Source organism: Mercenaria mercenaria, unplaced genomic scaffold, assembly GCF_021730395.1.
Source record: "Mercenaria mercenaria strain notata unplaced genomic scaffold, MADL_Memer_1 contig_1922, whole genome shotgun sequence".
Lineage (NCBI taxonomy): Eukaryota > Metazoa > Mollusca > Bivalvia > Venerida > Veneridae > Mercenaria > Mercenaria mercenaria.
In genome coordinates this window covers 26,129-43,673 of record NW_026459941.1, presented here as the reverse complement: position 1 = coordinate 43,673, position 17,545 = coordinate 26,129, and the positions used below count along the sequence as shown (strand labels likewise).

General features: G+C 35.5%; 1 protein-coding gene across 1 annotated transcript; it reads left to right on the top strand.

The window, feature by feature from the left end:
* The first annotated feature begins 1,688 nt into the window (after positions 1-1,688).
* On the top strand, positions 1,689-16,396 carry LOC128551995 (uncharacterized). The gene is made up of 4 exons (XM_053532979.1): positions 1,689-1,735; positions 8,125-8,479; positions 13,640-14,892; positions 16,284-16,396. The coding sequence occupies exons 2-4, from the start codon at positions 8,148-8,150 to the stop codon at positions 16,394-16,396; spliced, it is 1,698 nt and encodes a 565-aa protein (XP_053388954.1). The 5' UTR covers positions 1,689-1,735; positions 8,125-8,147.
* Positions 16,397-17,545: the final 1,149 nt, after the last annotated feature.

Here is a 17,545-nt window from a genome sequence, read left to right as displayed (position 1 = left end):
GTTAACTATATTTGACGTCATTGCAGTCATTTGCTGTTCAATACTTCCTGTAACAAACAGGAAGCAAAAGACAGATCCAACTTAAAACGTAAGATTTAATGTCTTCCCTCGACAGGATTTGTTAAAATTTCTGTATTTTCTTTAACTATTGTATGCTTTCTATAATATTTATTTTGACAAAAAGTACATAAATTCTACTTTTGAATTAGTAAGTTTTTGTCGTATATTGACTTTGATAATGGCGTTTAATATATGTATACTTTAATCTAGCCGCGATGTCACACGTGTCAAAAAATGCAAAAAATAAAATTACGAAGTTGTTACGTGCCGAAATATTTAAAGAAATATGTATTTGTTTACAAAACAGCGACTACAGTCTGAAAGTACATACAATTGTCTGCAAATTGATATGCATAAGTCTTACGTTGAATATGAATTAAAATTGCAAAATCTAGCCGAGATGTCACAGCCGTGAAATTAATGTAACGTCGACGTTACGTTTGAAAACTAAATAATGTATATGTATTACAATTGTATCTGAACACCGCAATATAATTAATTCACTGTCTGATAAATAATTATATTGAATAAATATTATACAGTACATCTATATCAAATATTTCCTTAAATATCGAAACGACATGATTTGTGAAAACTGTAGTCCAACCACCCCAAGTAATCCCTTTAACGTCTAAACGGCTAAAAACGACGATAACGTCAGTTACGCTAATGTACGCCAACAATGAGCGTAACGTCATGTGCAATATTAAAAGCAGGCTTTTCTAACCATGTAAGTAAGCATAACATCTATTTGGAAAGCTGTTTCATCTGTTTTTAAGATAAAAATTCAAAACATTATGGACCTTTATACTAAACGTAATTAGGTCTTTACAAATTATTTTTATCGGAGCAAAGGGCCGAGCCTGCAGCAACACAGTGACAGGGTCATTCAAAAGCACAATCAATAGCTCTCACAAAAATCTAAATATACTGGTGTGTTGTCATTATCACATTTCAAGCATATGCCTGGAATGTTCAATACTGTTTCTCGGCTACCGTGTCTGAATGGGTTTAATTTTGTATTTCAGTTCTGTAATGGCGGGAAGATAACCTAACCAAGTTTCCTGGATTCTCTACAAACAAAAGTTACCTAAGATGTTTTTCGGGATTTTTGCGGTTCAACGTGACACCTATGTTTCAGCCCTGACGACCATAAGTGTCGTGTTTCAAACACAACCGAAATCTTTCTTTTCTATCTTGATATTTTTCTATTTTTTGACTTTGCCTTCCTGTGTCAAATTGAGCATGTGTTAAACAGCCAAAAAGATCCGTCCACGTTTAGTTCTACTTTAAAATGGAACGATTTGATCTTTTTGCATCAAATAAGTTGGATGTTAGAATGAAAACTGAAACCGTAATGAATTATTATACAAAAAGTTTGTGTTTGATTGTAGATATCAGCAAAACTTACGTGATACATTTTGCTTTTTTTAGCTCGGGAGAAGCCATATTGGACAGTTCCAAACATACGGCTACCGTTGTAGTTACCATACAGTTATACTAGGTAACATTTTAGCGCATACAACCGTATATATGTAGTTGTTCCGTATTAAAGTATAGACGGATAAAGAAGCTGTTTAGTGTTTACCACGGCAAATCAAACGCGATTAAGACGGGTTATATTCTAGCAATTATCGAAAACGAAACTAAAACACATTTGTTAGCATATCTAAGGGTAAGTGTGTCTTTTTCATTGTAGCATTTTGCAAAATTTTATCACGTAATTTTATGACGACTAAGAATCACACTGGATAACCGGCTATCTTGACGCCCGCTGGAAATGTAACTCAGCTGGAAATGTAACGCAGCTGTAAATAGGTAGGTAAAGTTTTTCATTTATTTCTATTAAAACGAAGCCAATTCTTGCAAATCAACTTGACAGTTTTATCAAGGAATGACCATTGCTTACATTTACAATTTCTGGGCCAAAAACGATCGTTATGTTTTGAGATATTCGCTAACAATTTCTTCACTTTGAAAAATCGAGCAAAAATCCAAAGTTTTGCGCAAATTGTTTTGTTTATGAACAACCTGTGAAAAATTTTATCATCTGGTTGAACAGACGTGTCCTTTCGGAACACCTGTGTGAAGTTTCCGGGTTCTACGTTATTCCTGAAAAAGTATATTAGCCGTTAAATAGGCATGGTCGAAAAAAAAAGACTGTCGAAAACGGCCGCTGTATTTGCAAAAGGCAGTCGTTGAAGTCAGCTGTCGGCTATCGAGAATACAGCTGTATCAAAGTAAAAAAAATGTCTTGTAGACATGTAATATGCCCCGTAGAGTCTCTTCTTTATGTATATTTTGGATCTGTTTTGTCTGTCTGTGTTTTTGCGACTTCTTTCGTCTTTAATTTGTGTAAAATGTGTATACTTGCAGTCCGTAAACAGTTTGAATATACTTATGTATGGTCCTTATTGCCTTGTCGAGTAATTCTGGTTGATTTCATTATCATTGTCCGTTTGGTTTAGGGTCTAAAAGTTGCTTAGTTCCTTTCGTCTGTCCGTTCGTCCGCCCGCAGTGTCTTGTCCGGAATCTGATTCTACATGCATGGACTGATTTTTAACAAAGACCTATAATACTTCTTTGTTTTTAAGTATTAATTTTTAAACTTCAAACATATGTTACCAATGATACAAGTATTGCTGAGGCCCATTCATTAATGGCCACCTCCAATGTCGGTATAACAAAAAAAAATAACACAGACCTATATATAAGTATTTTGTGTCAGACTGGCAATTTCTACATGCATAGACAAAATTTCAAATATATGGTATTAATTCCATTTTTTCCATAGGTTTATAAAGCAACATTTTGTTTTGTCTGGCGTATGACTTTATCATTCATCGAGAGATTTTGAAATATGTTACGCAAATGTTTACTACAGCCAAATTATCTTAGACATGCAAGAGTCGTCATCCTTCCTTGAAAATTAAGGTCGCAGTTTCGAGTCCGGTCTCCAAGCAACAATTCGTGTCCGGAGCATAACTTTGTTACTCAGTGTGGTATTTTGAATTAATTTTATATTATTAATTACACAGTGAAACTCAGGAAGGTCAAGGTTGTATTTTCGATTAATGTTTGTACTATAGTGTCGTATAGTATAACTTTTATTTGCATGTGGTTTTATTTGATTGCTAACTATGTATTGCAGGGCAATTTAACTTGTTTCAATATGTCCTTTTCCTTACCTTTTTTCAATAGAAAAATATGCTGGATGAAGTAGCTGATTTACAGTTGGTAGGCAATGATATAATGGGTTTATTTCTTTTTTTTTCACGTAATACATGATTTATAATTTCAAAATTCAATTCAATTCATTGTTATATTGTTTATGGATCATGCATGTACTTATTTATTAAGTTGCCAGTCGTTTCTCGATAATGTATATAGTTTACATTTGATTTCAGAATGATGTACATCTGTTACTATTGTTCAGCGGTGTATGAGGTGTACAGAGACATTATACATCATCTTATCAAAAATCATGACCACAAATGCATGAAGTACAAAGAGACAGAATTGAACTCTGAAACTGGAAAATTTGGGTATAGAACTAAAAGTTTCGAGGATATTATTCCAAAAGAGTGCAAAATAAGTATTATTAAATTAAATAATTATGTATGAGCAAATAATATTATACACCATCTAGCACCATCAAGGACTGACGGCCAGAAGCAATCATTTGCACTTGCAAAACCCGAGGTGAAATTACTTTCTGTAGTAGCCCGGAGGCACCTGTAGTGGTTTTCCTCCACCATCAAAAGCTGGCAAAATTGCAATATGTACTATATTGCTTCGGTGTAACTGCAAAATAATATATGGTTGGCTTTCGCATGCTGGAAAAATGGCAAGAACGCGTGAACTACGTTTAAATTCAGCCCGGGTGTGAAGGAATATAGTCCTAAAGCCTCTTGAAATGAAAGTGCCAATTTTAAAAATAATTACGTTTCCGTCAAATCACTGCCAGTAATACATTTTACTTACAAAAGTATTCTAAATCATCGGAGTTAATGGATAGTCTATAAATGCTAACATCTGAGTTCAACGACAGCACTAGCGGCCGTTTTCGACAGTCTTTTTTTCTCGACCCTGCCTATTTAACGGCTAATATACTTTTTCAGGAATAACGTAGAACCCGGAAACTTCACACAGGTGTTCCGAAAGGACACATCTGTTCAACTAGATGATAAAATTTTTCACAGGTTGTTCATAAACAAAACAATTTGCGCAAAACTTTGGATTTTTGCTCGATTTTTCAAAGTGAAGAAATTGTTAGCGAATATCTCAAAACATAACGATCGTTTTTGGCCCAGAAATTGTAAATGTAAGCAATGGTCATTCCTTGATAAAACTGTCAAGTTGATTTGCAAGAATTGGCTTCGTTTTAATAGAAATAAATGAAAAACTTTACCTACCTATTTACAGCTGCGTTACATTTCCAGCTGAGTTACATTTCCAGCGGGCGTCAAGATAGCCGGTTATCCAGTGTGAGAATAAGCAGCGTAATAAACAGTGTACTCCGTATTCCGAACCAATTTTCAGAAAATGGGATTGTACAAGCGACTCGACTGTATCTTAAAATTTAAATTCGTTCAAACCACATAGCTTGGAAACTCCTGATACACTCAAAGCAATCATTTTACCCTAAATGTCTACTTGTCACTTAAGTATAGTGTGCTGATTTTATAACAGGAAGCTGCTGAGAAGCTCCAAGGTTTATGCCAATTTATAATATAATACTTGTTTAAATGGAAATAGTATATCAAAGAAACATTTAACCAAATATTACACACCTTTTCGTCTTTTATATTGACTTTAAAAAGAGTTTTCAAGTATAATAATAACATTTAACATTATAAACTGAGCTATTTTGAAATACATGTATGAATGTTCAATAGGTAAGGTTTGATATCACTGTTTAGCTAATCTGTGACCTACTGATAACAAGTTTTACCAACATTTTGGTGGCAGGGGAGCGGTTTCGTAGTTTGGCCCCGGTCGATTTTCTGTATAAACAGGACAGGGTAGATATAAAGGCATATCTATCTTACTGGTTATTTATCATCATGGGCGTAGGAGCGAGTTAAACTTTGGGGGGCCAAACCTTTTCGACCGGCAGCGAGGGGGGCGGCAAGGTATCCCCGGTGCATTATTCATGACAAAGCCTTGTACAGGGGCCAAATGGGCCATAGGCCCCCTCAAGCCTCTATGTTTTAGAAATCATTGAGTTATTCTGATGATACACATACGACTTGAGGCACTGAACTGTCTTAATCAGTCATATTATGTATTGTTCTAATTAAGTGTGCTATTTTTTTTACATTCTTCTGTTGAAGCCCTGGACATACAATCAATTAGCGCTGCATTTGTCTAATTGTGATATAAAGTTGTGGAAATATCATTTCCCTAGAATGGAAAATGAAAAACAAAAAAAATACATAACGTTTACATGCGTAAACAGGGTTAATAGTTACACAGATTTTGCAGACGCTCAAACCGGAACTGTAGTGATTGCGCAGAATGATATAATATTTTATAAAATGTAATCAAACAATCCTTGGCATGGTGCGTACAGATTTCAGTACTCACTACGGAAAGAGACAAGTCAGAATACAAGGGAAGGCCAAATGCAAATCAGAAATCAGGTAGAAAAGAATTATATGATGCTAACTCAGTAAGTAAATGTTATATTAGACTGCAAGTTATATCTCTTTTCCAAAATATTGGGAGGGCCAAACTATAGTTGGGCCCCCCCCCCCCTCTCCTAGCTTTGGGGGGGGGGGGCCTGGCCCCCGCTGGCCCCCCCTGCTCCTACGCCTATGAATTCATTATTATTTCTTTAATATATCTGGGGAATGAGGAACGGTTAATGATTCTACACGGCGGGTGTTTTAAAATTCCTAGCTCCGTACTTCCGGTTGAGGCTAAAACATAAACTTCAGAACAAAAAGTCGGCCAGACGCTCGGCTGTCATCCATCCACTTTTTTTCAAGTGAAAATTAGGGAAATAAAGTGGTGGTTGGGAGACACATTCCACACCACCTGGGTATGCATCTATGTTCGCACTATACATATATGCTACGAAATTGGATTTAAAAATACAAAATGGATGAATGGCAGAGTTCAAAGTGAGGCCCGGTTAGGCTAATTTTGGTCTATAACATTTGGGTGATTTGGCCAATTTTCACTACATCTGGCATGGAAAGCGACAGGTGCATAGGCCCGGAGAGTCGTCTTTATGTAGTCTATAGTATCTGCAATAGTCCATAGTAGTTTCAAAGAAAAATAAGCAAAAACGAGATTTCTATGGATATTTCAACACTGGTACCCACACGTCAATGTGGAATTCGCGAATCTGCACTCCCCTGCCACCTTAAGGAAGATAGGCAAATTTTCAAACCACTCAAATATTGACTTTTTGCATGTATTTAAACCCATTACGGAATGAACTGTAACCTATAGTGGTTTTTATTCATTTCTGAGTACTAAATTCGGCCTAGCGAGTCCCAAAATGGCAGTAGGTGGCCATATAATAATGAAGCTAAGGACCCCCAGCCAGTACGATTCGTATCATAAAACGGCCAAAAGAAGAAATTAGTGCCTAGATAATGACTATTCATGCCATTTTGTTTAAAAGCAACACCTGTGTCTATATCTAGCAATGCCATTAAGCTATATAATGGCTGGGGTGGCCCCATATGATGGATGGGTGGCCTTTAAGGGGTGTCCCGATAGGATAAGTACGGTAATCTGCATTTGTATACCAAAATTATGTTAAAAGTACATGGTTTTAACATTTGAAAGGCTTTAAAATGTAAATATCGTGTGAAATTAACTTTAAAGGCAGTAAATAGTTTTTCGGCGTTACTTTGATTCAGAATGCAAATTTTGGCCGATTTTTGCGTGGAGGGGTGGGCACTTTTGTTGGCTTATTCACCGGCTATCTTGCAAGGTACGGCAATACTTTTTGTTCAGTTGATATCACTATAAGTGTCTTAGGATTCAGGACAGGCTACATTTTATTTTATTTAAACATCTTAAAAACTTAAGGTGGCAGGGGAGCGGTTTCGTAGTTTGGCCCCGGTCGATTTTCTGTATAAACAGGACAGGATAGATATAAAGGCATATATCTTTCTTACTGGTTATTTATCATTATTATTTCTTTAATATATCTGGGGAATGAGGAACGGTTAATGATTCTACACGGCGGGTGTTTTAAAATTCCTAGCTCCGTACTTCCGGTTGAGGCTAAAACATAAACTTCAGAACAAAAAGTCGGCCAGACGCTCGGCTGTCATCCATCCACTATTTTTCAAGTGAAAATTAGGGAAATAAAGTGGTGGTTGGGAGACACATTCCACACCACCTGGGTATGCATCTATGTTCGCACTATACACATATGCTACGAAATTGGATTTAAAAATACAAAATGGATGAATGGCAGAGTTCAAAGTGAGGCTCGGTTAGGCTAATTTTGGTCTATAAAATTTGGGTGATTTGGCCAATTTTCACTACATCTGGCATGGAAAGCGACAGATGCATAGGCCCGGAGAGTCGTCTTTATGTAGTCTATAGTATCTGCAATAGTCCATAGTAGTTTCAAAGAAAAATAAGCAAAAACGAGATTTCTATGGATATTTCAACACTGGTACCCACACGTCAATGTGGAATTCGCGAATCTGCACTCTCCTGCCACCTTTAGCTGGAGTGAGAATCACATAACAAGGCCAGTCAGTATATAGATTAGCAGACTACATGCGGAAAGGGAAAGAGAAAATAAATTGATGCATACTTTTTATTGATGGAATAAAACAATGTCTTGAATTATATTTAAGTCATATGTTTCGTCAGAGATATAAATTCATTATCTTAGAGTATTTCGAGCCAGCGACCACGAACTGCGTAGCATAACTGATGCTTCGTTCAAAACGACCACGTCCACCCTTACTGTTTACTGCCTCAACAATTTTGGAATTTTCTATACAGGTAGGAAGTAGAGCTGAAATAACAAAATGATCGTTCAGCGTGATAGTAGTAAATGTATTTTATATTGATTTTATTCAGGAATGGGTACAATCGAATAAATTATGGCTGAAGGAGGTGACCTTACATCTGTCAAAGACGGGTCGGATGCTGACTTTGAATTAGTCTGTACGCCCTGTGGGGAAGATGATATCAGAGAAGAAGCTGTCAAATTCTGTGTAGAATGCAACCAGTATCTTTGTACAACATGTGCTAGATGTCATAGAAGAATTGCGGCTTCGAAATCTCACAAGTTGCTGGATAGGGAAGATGCCAAGAACGCGTCTATGGTTGTCATGACAACAGGATGTCGATATCATCCAGATCGAGGCATCGAGATGTTCTGTGGAACACATGACATGGTCTTTTGTACAAAATGTATAGCCACAGAGCACAGGTATGTTTTACTGCACTGTAAGACTGTTGAAGCAAATTCCGTTTCACACCTAAGTACAGCTTTTGTAGGTATGTACTACTGTCTTTCCTATATTTCAAACTGACTGTTGATAACTTATGAATAATGGCGTAATATATATGTAGTTTGCATAGAAAGCAAGGTCTGTGGTTGTAGCTTTAACCAAGGTCATTGTTTCTAGGTACGGATGATTAATTTTTTTTAATGAGTTAGGTTAGGAATGCGGTAAATTGCGCCTAGACTTGGTATATATAGGTAATTTGCCTGTAGACAATGCAGATTTCCAACAAACTGAAGCTGAAAGAAGCCTTATTGTGGATATAATCGGCATTTTCCGGTTCGATGAATTCAGCAGGGTGTCACATAGCACAAACACAACACCACACAAAACGGGTCTGAACGTTTTTGATGTTTATTTGCACAATGGAATATTTCGTACATACTTTCATAATTTATTTCGTAACTTCTTAAGCCTTAACAAATGTCATATCTAAAGCCTAACTTAATATCCGCGAGACCCATTACTAGGTCTCGCCTGGTGTCTCTAGACCCTTCTGATCTACCAAAATATCTAACCATCAATATATAAGCAGTTCTCTAACATCAGTCTGACAACTTGACGTATAAAACGTGTGGGTTTGATATAATAAACAATTACATAAATGCACCAACAATATATCAACTTGACAGGTGTGTAGCTGGTTTACAAACAATAAAATAATCTTTCATTATTTTACACTCGTTACCCACCGAAAGAAAAAATTTGAATTGCAAATTTAAATTTTTCAGACTTGAAGTACTTTCTATCGCCTTACAATATGACATGTAGAATGATATTTAATATGATCAAGAACATTAGAATACAATCTGAAGGAATAATATTAAAAAACAGTGTTAAAGAAAAAATCTTAAGTCATTTATGCAATTAATGTAAACAAGAACAAAGGAGAATAGGATTTTAAACTAAACAATTTTCACATTTCATAGAAAGTCTTTTTTAATTCTATTTCGGCCTTTGTAGTGGCACTTCTCCTTTCTTCCTCCAAAACTTTTTCTTTAACCCGTGTTACATCCATATTTCACAAAACCAATAATGATAAGTAGAAAGAAAGAAAAAATAATTAGTTGTTTTTCAAGTGTTCTGCAATTCTCCAGCTGGACCATTTTCTTCGCCAAACTCCACAGGCTTCCCAGCATTTTCAATCCACTTCGCCATTGTCGCTTGGTTTCGCCATCGATCCTTCTACACATTTGTCTTTTGGTTTCGGCATCCTTCTACAGTGTAACGCATCACCAACAATCTCTGTAGCTAAGAAACTCCCGTCATAGGCCATAACGTTGTACCGCGCTCTCCAAGTTTATGATGTTCATCCATCTAATTTCATTTGCTAACTTCTGAAATTATCTAGAGTTCTCCAAGTTATAATATTATTGTTTCATTAACGAAATGTTCAATATTTCAGATGCATTTTCTAGAGTTCTCCAAGTTATAATATTACTGTTTTATTAAAGTCATGTCCAATATTCCGATGACCTCCGAAAATACTTTGTTATTCATTCTTCCCATTTGTCATAAATGACAGTTTATGACAGATAAAATCAAGTCTGCATGTTTACAAATTGTCATAATACAAAATGCAAATGTCATCATTTTGCTTTGACAGGTACTTCTCGATATGTAACCATAGGTATAATTAGTTTCCCTTTGGCTATTACATAATGACAGTCCACAATATGACAAGACTTATAATGTTGACTTGGAATACACTTTTTCCCATGTTAATTTGACAGTTTGTTGGTATTTTATTTCGGACAGTTCGTATTTTATTCAAGGCAGTTCGTTCGTAATTTCTTTTCATAAGTGGTATCTGTACTTCGAATAAACCGTTATGTTACCGAAAACCTTACTTCTTTGTACTTTTTTACAAGCTATGCCCTACGTTTTACATTATTCGAAAAATAAAGATATCAGCCAAAATATGCTCCTAACAAAAAGCAAAAATATGTTCTTATATGAAAAATACTAATATATTGTATTTAAGAATGCATGTTAAAGCTATAAAAACTCTACAAAATAAAGCGCCTAGTAATACCTAAATACAAACAGAAACACATACAAAACCAACACCAGTATATAAACAGAATATTTGATAATGATTTCTTCCATGTTTTTTTTTTTTTTTTACACAATGTAACCTTTCTAGATGATCCCACAGAAATATTATGTCGTCCGCGAGAAAAATAAATTTTCCGACAAAATTCTCTGCTTAAAAACCATGAAAGGTAACCTAAAAGTAACAGCACGTTCGACTGTTTTTTGCAACTCTTTGACAAAAATACTACATCAGGTCTCATAAAACAAAAAGCTGTTGCGCTTAAAATATCTGGTACACACCCGTACCTCATAATGCAACATATGCATCGATTTCACGCCATGATAGTAAGACTCCGACTGAAGATTTCGGAAGACAGTATCTGTGTCTGTATAATAGTATACATCTTACAAAACAACTGGGATCACAACTTCCAGTCTCACAAAGACAATATTAAGAACTCTTAGTATCTCACAATATATATAAATTCAACCTTACTGGAATCCACATGTTCCAGCGACAATATCAAGTCATTTTTGCATAATAAACATATTCTTGTGCCATAACAGGCTTTAAAATATTTCCAGCACAACAGACCAGACCAACCTTTAATTTACTGAGACCCGAAGTAACCATATTTTTGAAAAATAACAATGTAAACATAACCCAGCCATGCATTTTCATGCATGAATCATCTTGAACATGAATTTCGCATATCTAACTAGTTTTCAGCCGTTCCTTGTATTTTCACATATATTCGTGATGTAATATTACCCATAACCTCAACAGAAACTATTTACAACTCATTTTGCGCATATCTATGAATACAACACAAGTTTCATAGGACAATCCATCTTCCTTCATTTAAACAATTTGTCAATGCAGGAATGCTCAAAACTGTTTAAATGTGGCCATAAGGGAAACAAATATCATATGGAACAAGTAAAATAAACATAATATGACAAGTAAAATTTTCGAAAAACAAATATTTTCACATTCGCATTTCTTAATTCAGTCTCTTGAGTATTTTCCTCAATGCATTGTTTCTTATTGTTTTACGTTTTTTTTTCTATTATTTTACTTCTTTTTTTTAGAATTTTCTTTATAATGAGTTAGGTTTTATCCTTTATAATTGTGTATTTTCTTTTTATGTATAACAATTAATCAAAAATAAATTTACCTTGAAATTTTGTTCAAAAATAGAAACAAAAATTTAATAAAAGAAAAGACTAGCTTGCAAAATTGCACTAGAAGATAGGTAAAATGGTAACTCACAGTTTCTCTTCTTTCGACTCGGCAGCGTGTCGTCGTCGCAGAAGTACTTCGCTTCGTAATGTCGCAACAACCCATCTTGAAATTCGACATCCTGTCTGCGGCTCCAAAAATTGAATAAGTTGTGTCACATAGCACAAACACAACACGACACAAAACGGGTCTGAACGTTTTTGACGTTTATTTGCACAATGGAATATTTCGTACATACTTTCATAATTTATTTCGTAACTTCTTAAGCCTTAACAAATGTCATATCTAAAGCCTAACTTAATATCCGCGAGACCCATTACTAGGTCTCGCCTGGTGTCTCTAGACCCTTCTGATCTACCAAAATATCTAACCATCAATATATAAGCAGTTCTCTAACATCAGTCTGACAACTTGACGTATAAAACGTGTGAGTTTGATATAATAAACAATTACATAAATGCACCAACAATATATCAACTTGACAGGTGTGTAGCTGGTTTACAAACAACAAAATAATCTTTCATTATTTTACAAGGGTAATGGCTCTTGATTCATAAAACCTAATGATGTAGTGACCACATCTCTGATATCATTAGGCGCATTTCCACCAGACCTTACACGAGTGATCTGTGCTAAGCCTCTTATGCATAATGTCGGCAGGTTCCGGTTCAGTGATTTGCAGTGGAGTTATGGCCCTCGATTTGTTGTATTTAACCTTGTCCGGACAACTGCTCCAATACCACCAGGATATAACCATTGCTATGCCTGTTTGTGCAGTTCTTGGGAGTATTCCGGTTCGTCATATTTTATGGTGTTTTAGCCATTTCTGATATTAAAGAGCGGATTTCCACCGAACCTTATAGGAGTGATCAGTGCCAAGTTTTATTATACATATTATTGGTATATTCCATGTCTGTAATTTTCAGGGGAGTTATGACCCTTTATTTGTCATATTTTATGATATTTTGGCAACTTCTCCTATACTAATAGACAGATTTCCACCAAACTTTACAGGAATTATCAGTGCCAAATCTAATTATACATATCATCGACATGTTCCGATTTAGTGGTTTCAGCAGTGTTTATTGCCCTTGATTTATCATATTTTAAAGTTGTACACTACTTACTGTATACAAGTAGGTTGAATTTCACCAAAGCGCACGGGTGAAGCGTATTGTCATGTTCTGATTAAATGATTTTCAGCGAAATCATGACCCTTGTATTGTCTTTTTTATCACTGTTTCCTCGTCATATACCACTAGTTCGAATTCCATCAAATTTCACGGGATTTACCGCTGCCAAGCTTAATTGTCTATTTCGTTGGAATTTGATAGTTCAGTGATTTTCGATGACGTTATGGTCCTTGATATGGTCAAGTGGTGCGAGACGTACGTTTTTCGAGATAAAAACCTCTGTTTCCATTTATAACGATTACATACAGTAGCGGAAAGAATTTATCTTTCTAAGAAATTATCATTTATAATTATGCCTTATACACATTTCATTATTATGCTGAAAATTTATATAAGCCAGTGTCTTAATACTAAAGGCTTATTGATACCATAGATTATCCTAGATAATCAAAATTAAACAGATACGGTTTTATACGAAATAATGTAAAATGGAACGGCTGATTCGAATTAAAATGATGCTGACGTTTTAACTAAACAACGACTGTATGCATTAAACTTTTGGTTGTTATAAATGAATTTTCTACTGGACATTCTTCCTTTTTATATTACATTCATTAGTTCTCATTTCAAAGTTAATTTATTGATAGAACCATTCTGCATCTATTCTCCAGGGCTTGTGAGAATGTTAAGAGCATAGACGATATGGCGACATCTCTTGTCCAACAGAATGACATACAGCGTTTACAGTTTGAAACTAAAGCTGTTCACGACCAGTTAGTAGCTGCAAACCAGAAGAAACAGAAAAATGTCGCTTCTCTTGAAGTTCAGAGAAGCAGTATACTGAACAATATCCAGGATATAGAAAACACTATAATAGAATATATCAGGGAATTGAAGAAAGAAGCAGTTGAGAGTTTGAACAAGACGTGTTTAGAAGTAAATGGCGAATTGGAATCTGAAATCAATTTGATGGCTAATACAATAACAGAGGTCGACAAATCGGCAAGTATGTTGCAAACTGTAAATAAAGCAGATGCCAGACAACAGTTTGTTGAAATGAAACTGATAGAACGGACTGTGAAAGATGCAAAGAAATTGTTAGAAGGAAGTGAGTCAGAGGGAACTAGAATTGTTCGTTTTACAGAAAATGCAGACCTGAGAAGCATTTTAAGGACTGTGGCTGATTTAGGACGTGTGGAGTCATTGAGTGAAAACCAGAAGCAGATTACACCAAGGCAATACAAGATAAAAGCGAAGAAAGAGGTGAATGTCAGAATGCGGAATGACAGTCAGGAATGTTATATAATTGACCTGTGTCTGCTTCAGGATGGAACCGTCGTTCTGGCTGACTACACTAACAAGAAAATAAAGAGGCTTAATACAAACTTTAGCATAAAGGACGACTGTTATCTGACTTCAAATCCTGTGGCCATCTGTTGTACTGCTAAGGATGAAATTGCAGTAAAATTGTCTAACAACACAGTTCAGTTTATATCAGTTGGTCAGACATTGTCTGTTTTGAGAGATATATCTGTAGCAGGGGGTAGATGTTTGGGAATGGTGTATTTTGCTGGGGAGCTTTGGGTATCTAGTGTAAGTAGTGTCAACGTGTACAATACCTCAGGAACACTTCTGAGGTCTATCAACAAAAACGTGAATGGACAGAGTATATTTAAATCTTCTCCACAACGTATGGTTGTCAGTGAAGAGACTGTTCTTGTAACAGATAACAGTGATGGAGCCGTTTGTTTAGAAAAAGATGGTGCAGTGAGGCGTGAACTGCGGGACGCAAGGCTGAAATACTGCACAGGTGTATCTGTATCTGCTGATGGCAGTGTCTTCCTGTCTGGACATAACTCCCACAATATTGTGATGTTTAGTGGTGACGGGAAATGTCAAGGGGAACTACTAATGAAAGAAATGGGTCTGACTTATATTTCTCCTCTCTGTTATGTTAACAAAAGAAATTGTTTAATGCTAGCACGTAACATTAATAACAGTATTAATATTCTTGAAATGTACGATTAAAAAAGGACGGACTAATTTGACAAATCACAGATACAAATATATAACATGGACTGCCCTGCGCGACGGAAGGCTGAAGTTCTGTACTGATGTGTCTTGATATGTTGATGGCACTGTCCTCCTGTCTTGATGTAGCTCCCACAATGTCGTGATGTTTAGTGGTGACGGGAAATGTCAAGGGGAACTACTAACGAAAGAAATGGGTCTAACTGATGTTTCCCCTCTCTGTTATGTTAACAAAAGAAATTGTTTAATTCTAGCATATAACGCGTATTGTGACATTATTAACATTCTTGAAATGTACGAAATGTACGATTAATCAATGACGTAGATATTTAAGTTCTCGGATTAATTTGACAATATACAGATACAAATACAGTTGAAACACGATATCTCGAATTCAAAGGGATCGAACGGTTTACTTAGAGATAACATAAACACAATTTAAAGTGATATTTTGTGCATGTGCTTTCGAGACGCGTCTTGAAAAATTCTTCGAAATAGCCAGAATTTCGAGTTTAGCAAGTTCGAGATATCGAGTTTCAGATGTATATGACTTGGAGACAACAGTAAATATCGATCATTTGCATGTATTTAATTCAGATATATTTGTTTAATTGTCTGATTTGATAAACAATATATTTCGGAACTGTTAGGAACAAGGGTGTCTGTCAGCTTGGTACAATCTCCTACAACTAGAAATAGTTCATAACCAAATACATCTAAATCGTGAGAAGGACTTACCTTGCAGTATGACTGAACTGTGTAACTTGAGAATTCCTTTTCCTATACAGTGCAAAAAAAAAACAGGAAACGCTATTAGACCGCTAACGTCTATTACTTAATAGATAGCTGTTTTTTTTGTGGCTGAATTTGTTTTATATATGTATATGTAAATGCTTTTTTGATATATTTTGAGTTCTCGTTGATATAGCATTGTTTAAATATATTCAATTTGTGTTTCGGGGTTTAGGTTTTCATATATCCCAGTTTAGGTAAAAGTATGGTATTTTATTTTCAAAGATGTCTCGAAGCTGTAAATATATAAGAAGCGGCACAGCAGACCTCCTATAACGACCATTATTGCAATGTATGTTTAACCAAATGCGAAATGGGCTGCAAATAATTCACTCTTCGTATAAAATTGCATACGCAGCATCTTGTGGCAAAATAGTCTCCCAAGAATAGCGTTCATTATGCTAATGTTCACCATAACCGAGACTGAAGAGTGTAAGGTTATGACCTGATGTTTAACAGTATTCAAATTTAATTCATTTAATTCAAACGCAGATATAGACAGTAAAATGGCACATGATATAGACAGTTATAAAGTAGATACATTTATGTGGAAAATTAGTAAACAACTATACCCATTTGTGACAGGAATCTTGGATATGATCTAGGTGACAGGAATCTTGGTTATGATCTAGATTACATTCGTCATTAAATGTCTTTCCTGTATTTTACAGATCTAGCCCGATTTAAATCTAAATTCAAACTTAGATGTCTTTTAATTGCAATCTATGCCGAAATACATAAAATAGTGTATATACCGCGACATACCGCTTGCATTTAGAAAGTGTCTGTTTCAGCTAGTTTTGATAGGTTAGCTAGTTCTCAGGTTAGCTAGTCTTCAGATTGCCAATTGCTTATTGCACAGAAAGCAAGGTAAAATTACATCCAGGGTATTCGAAAGCTTCGGTCTTACCCAACCAAAAGTAACGAAATACCTTCTTACTGCATTTATAATGATTTATTTAATTTGTGCAATAACATTACTACTGCTTGATGTACCAGTTGAATAAAGTCTATAACAAACTATCTCGGAAATACAAATATGAGCCGCTCCATGAGAAAACCAACATAGTGCATATGCGATCAGCATGAACCCAGACCAGCCTGCGCATCCGCACAGTCTGGTCAGGATCCATGCTGTTCGCTCTCAAAGCCTATTGCAATTAGAGAAACTGTTAGCGAACAGCATGGATCCTGACCAGACTGTGCGGATGCGCAGGCTGGTCTGGGTCCATGCTGGTCGCATATCCACTATGTTGATTTTCTCATGGTGCGGCTCAAATTATTATTAGTTTGTCGTGGAATACTGTTTCTATCTGTTTCAAAGATACAAACAATAGTACACACATTTTACCACATAACACAAAACTAAAGGGCTGGGCTACAAGTTATTCTAACATCAGTACACAACCCTTCCAGTAAAACGAATTTTATACACGACCAAACAATGTTAGCGAAATACTTGAAAAACGGAAAGCATATGAAACAATGCATTTTGTAATGGAGCAACCGTTACAGTATTATTTTTTAAAAAGCCGTAGCCGATCCGGCAACCCCACGACCCCTAAAAAACCAAAAAAAAAAAAAAAAAAAAAAAAAAAAAAACCCGCTGAATATAACTGAATATAAATCATAACTGGTTCAAGCAAGTAAGAACATCATATGATATTTAGGTTGAAACCTTTATATTTCTGGATAAAGCGTTTTGATTGTGGAATAAAAGCGTGCACTGCTAGAAAAAGTATACTGTTTGCTTC

Excerpts from the sequence above, each read along its gene's own strand:
- LOC128551995 (XM_053532979.1), top strand. The coding sequence starts at position 8,148 with ATGGCTGAAGGAGGTGACCTTACATCTGTCAAAGACGGGTCGGATGCT. Across the intron at positions 8,480-13,639 it reads TGTATAGCCACAGAGCACAG|GGCTTGTGAGAATGTTAAGA; the intron begins GTATGTTTTACT and ends TCTATTCTCCAG. Across the intron at positions 14,893-16,283 it reads ACTACTAATGAAAGAAATGG|ATATAGACAGTAAAATGGCA; the intron begins GTCTGACTTATA and ends ATTCAAACGCAG.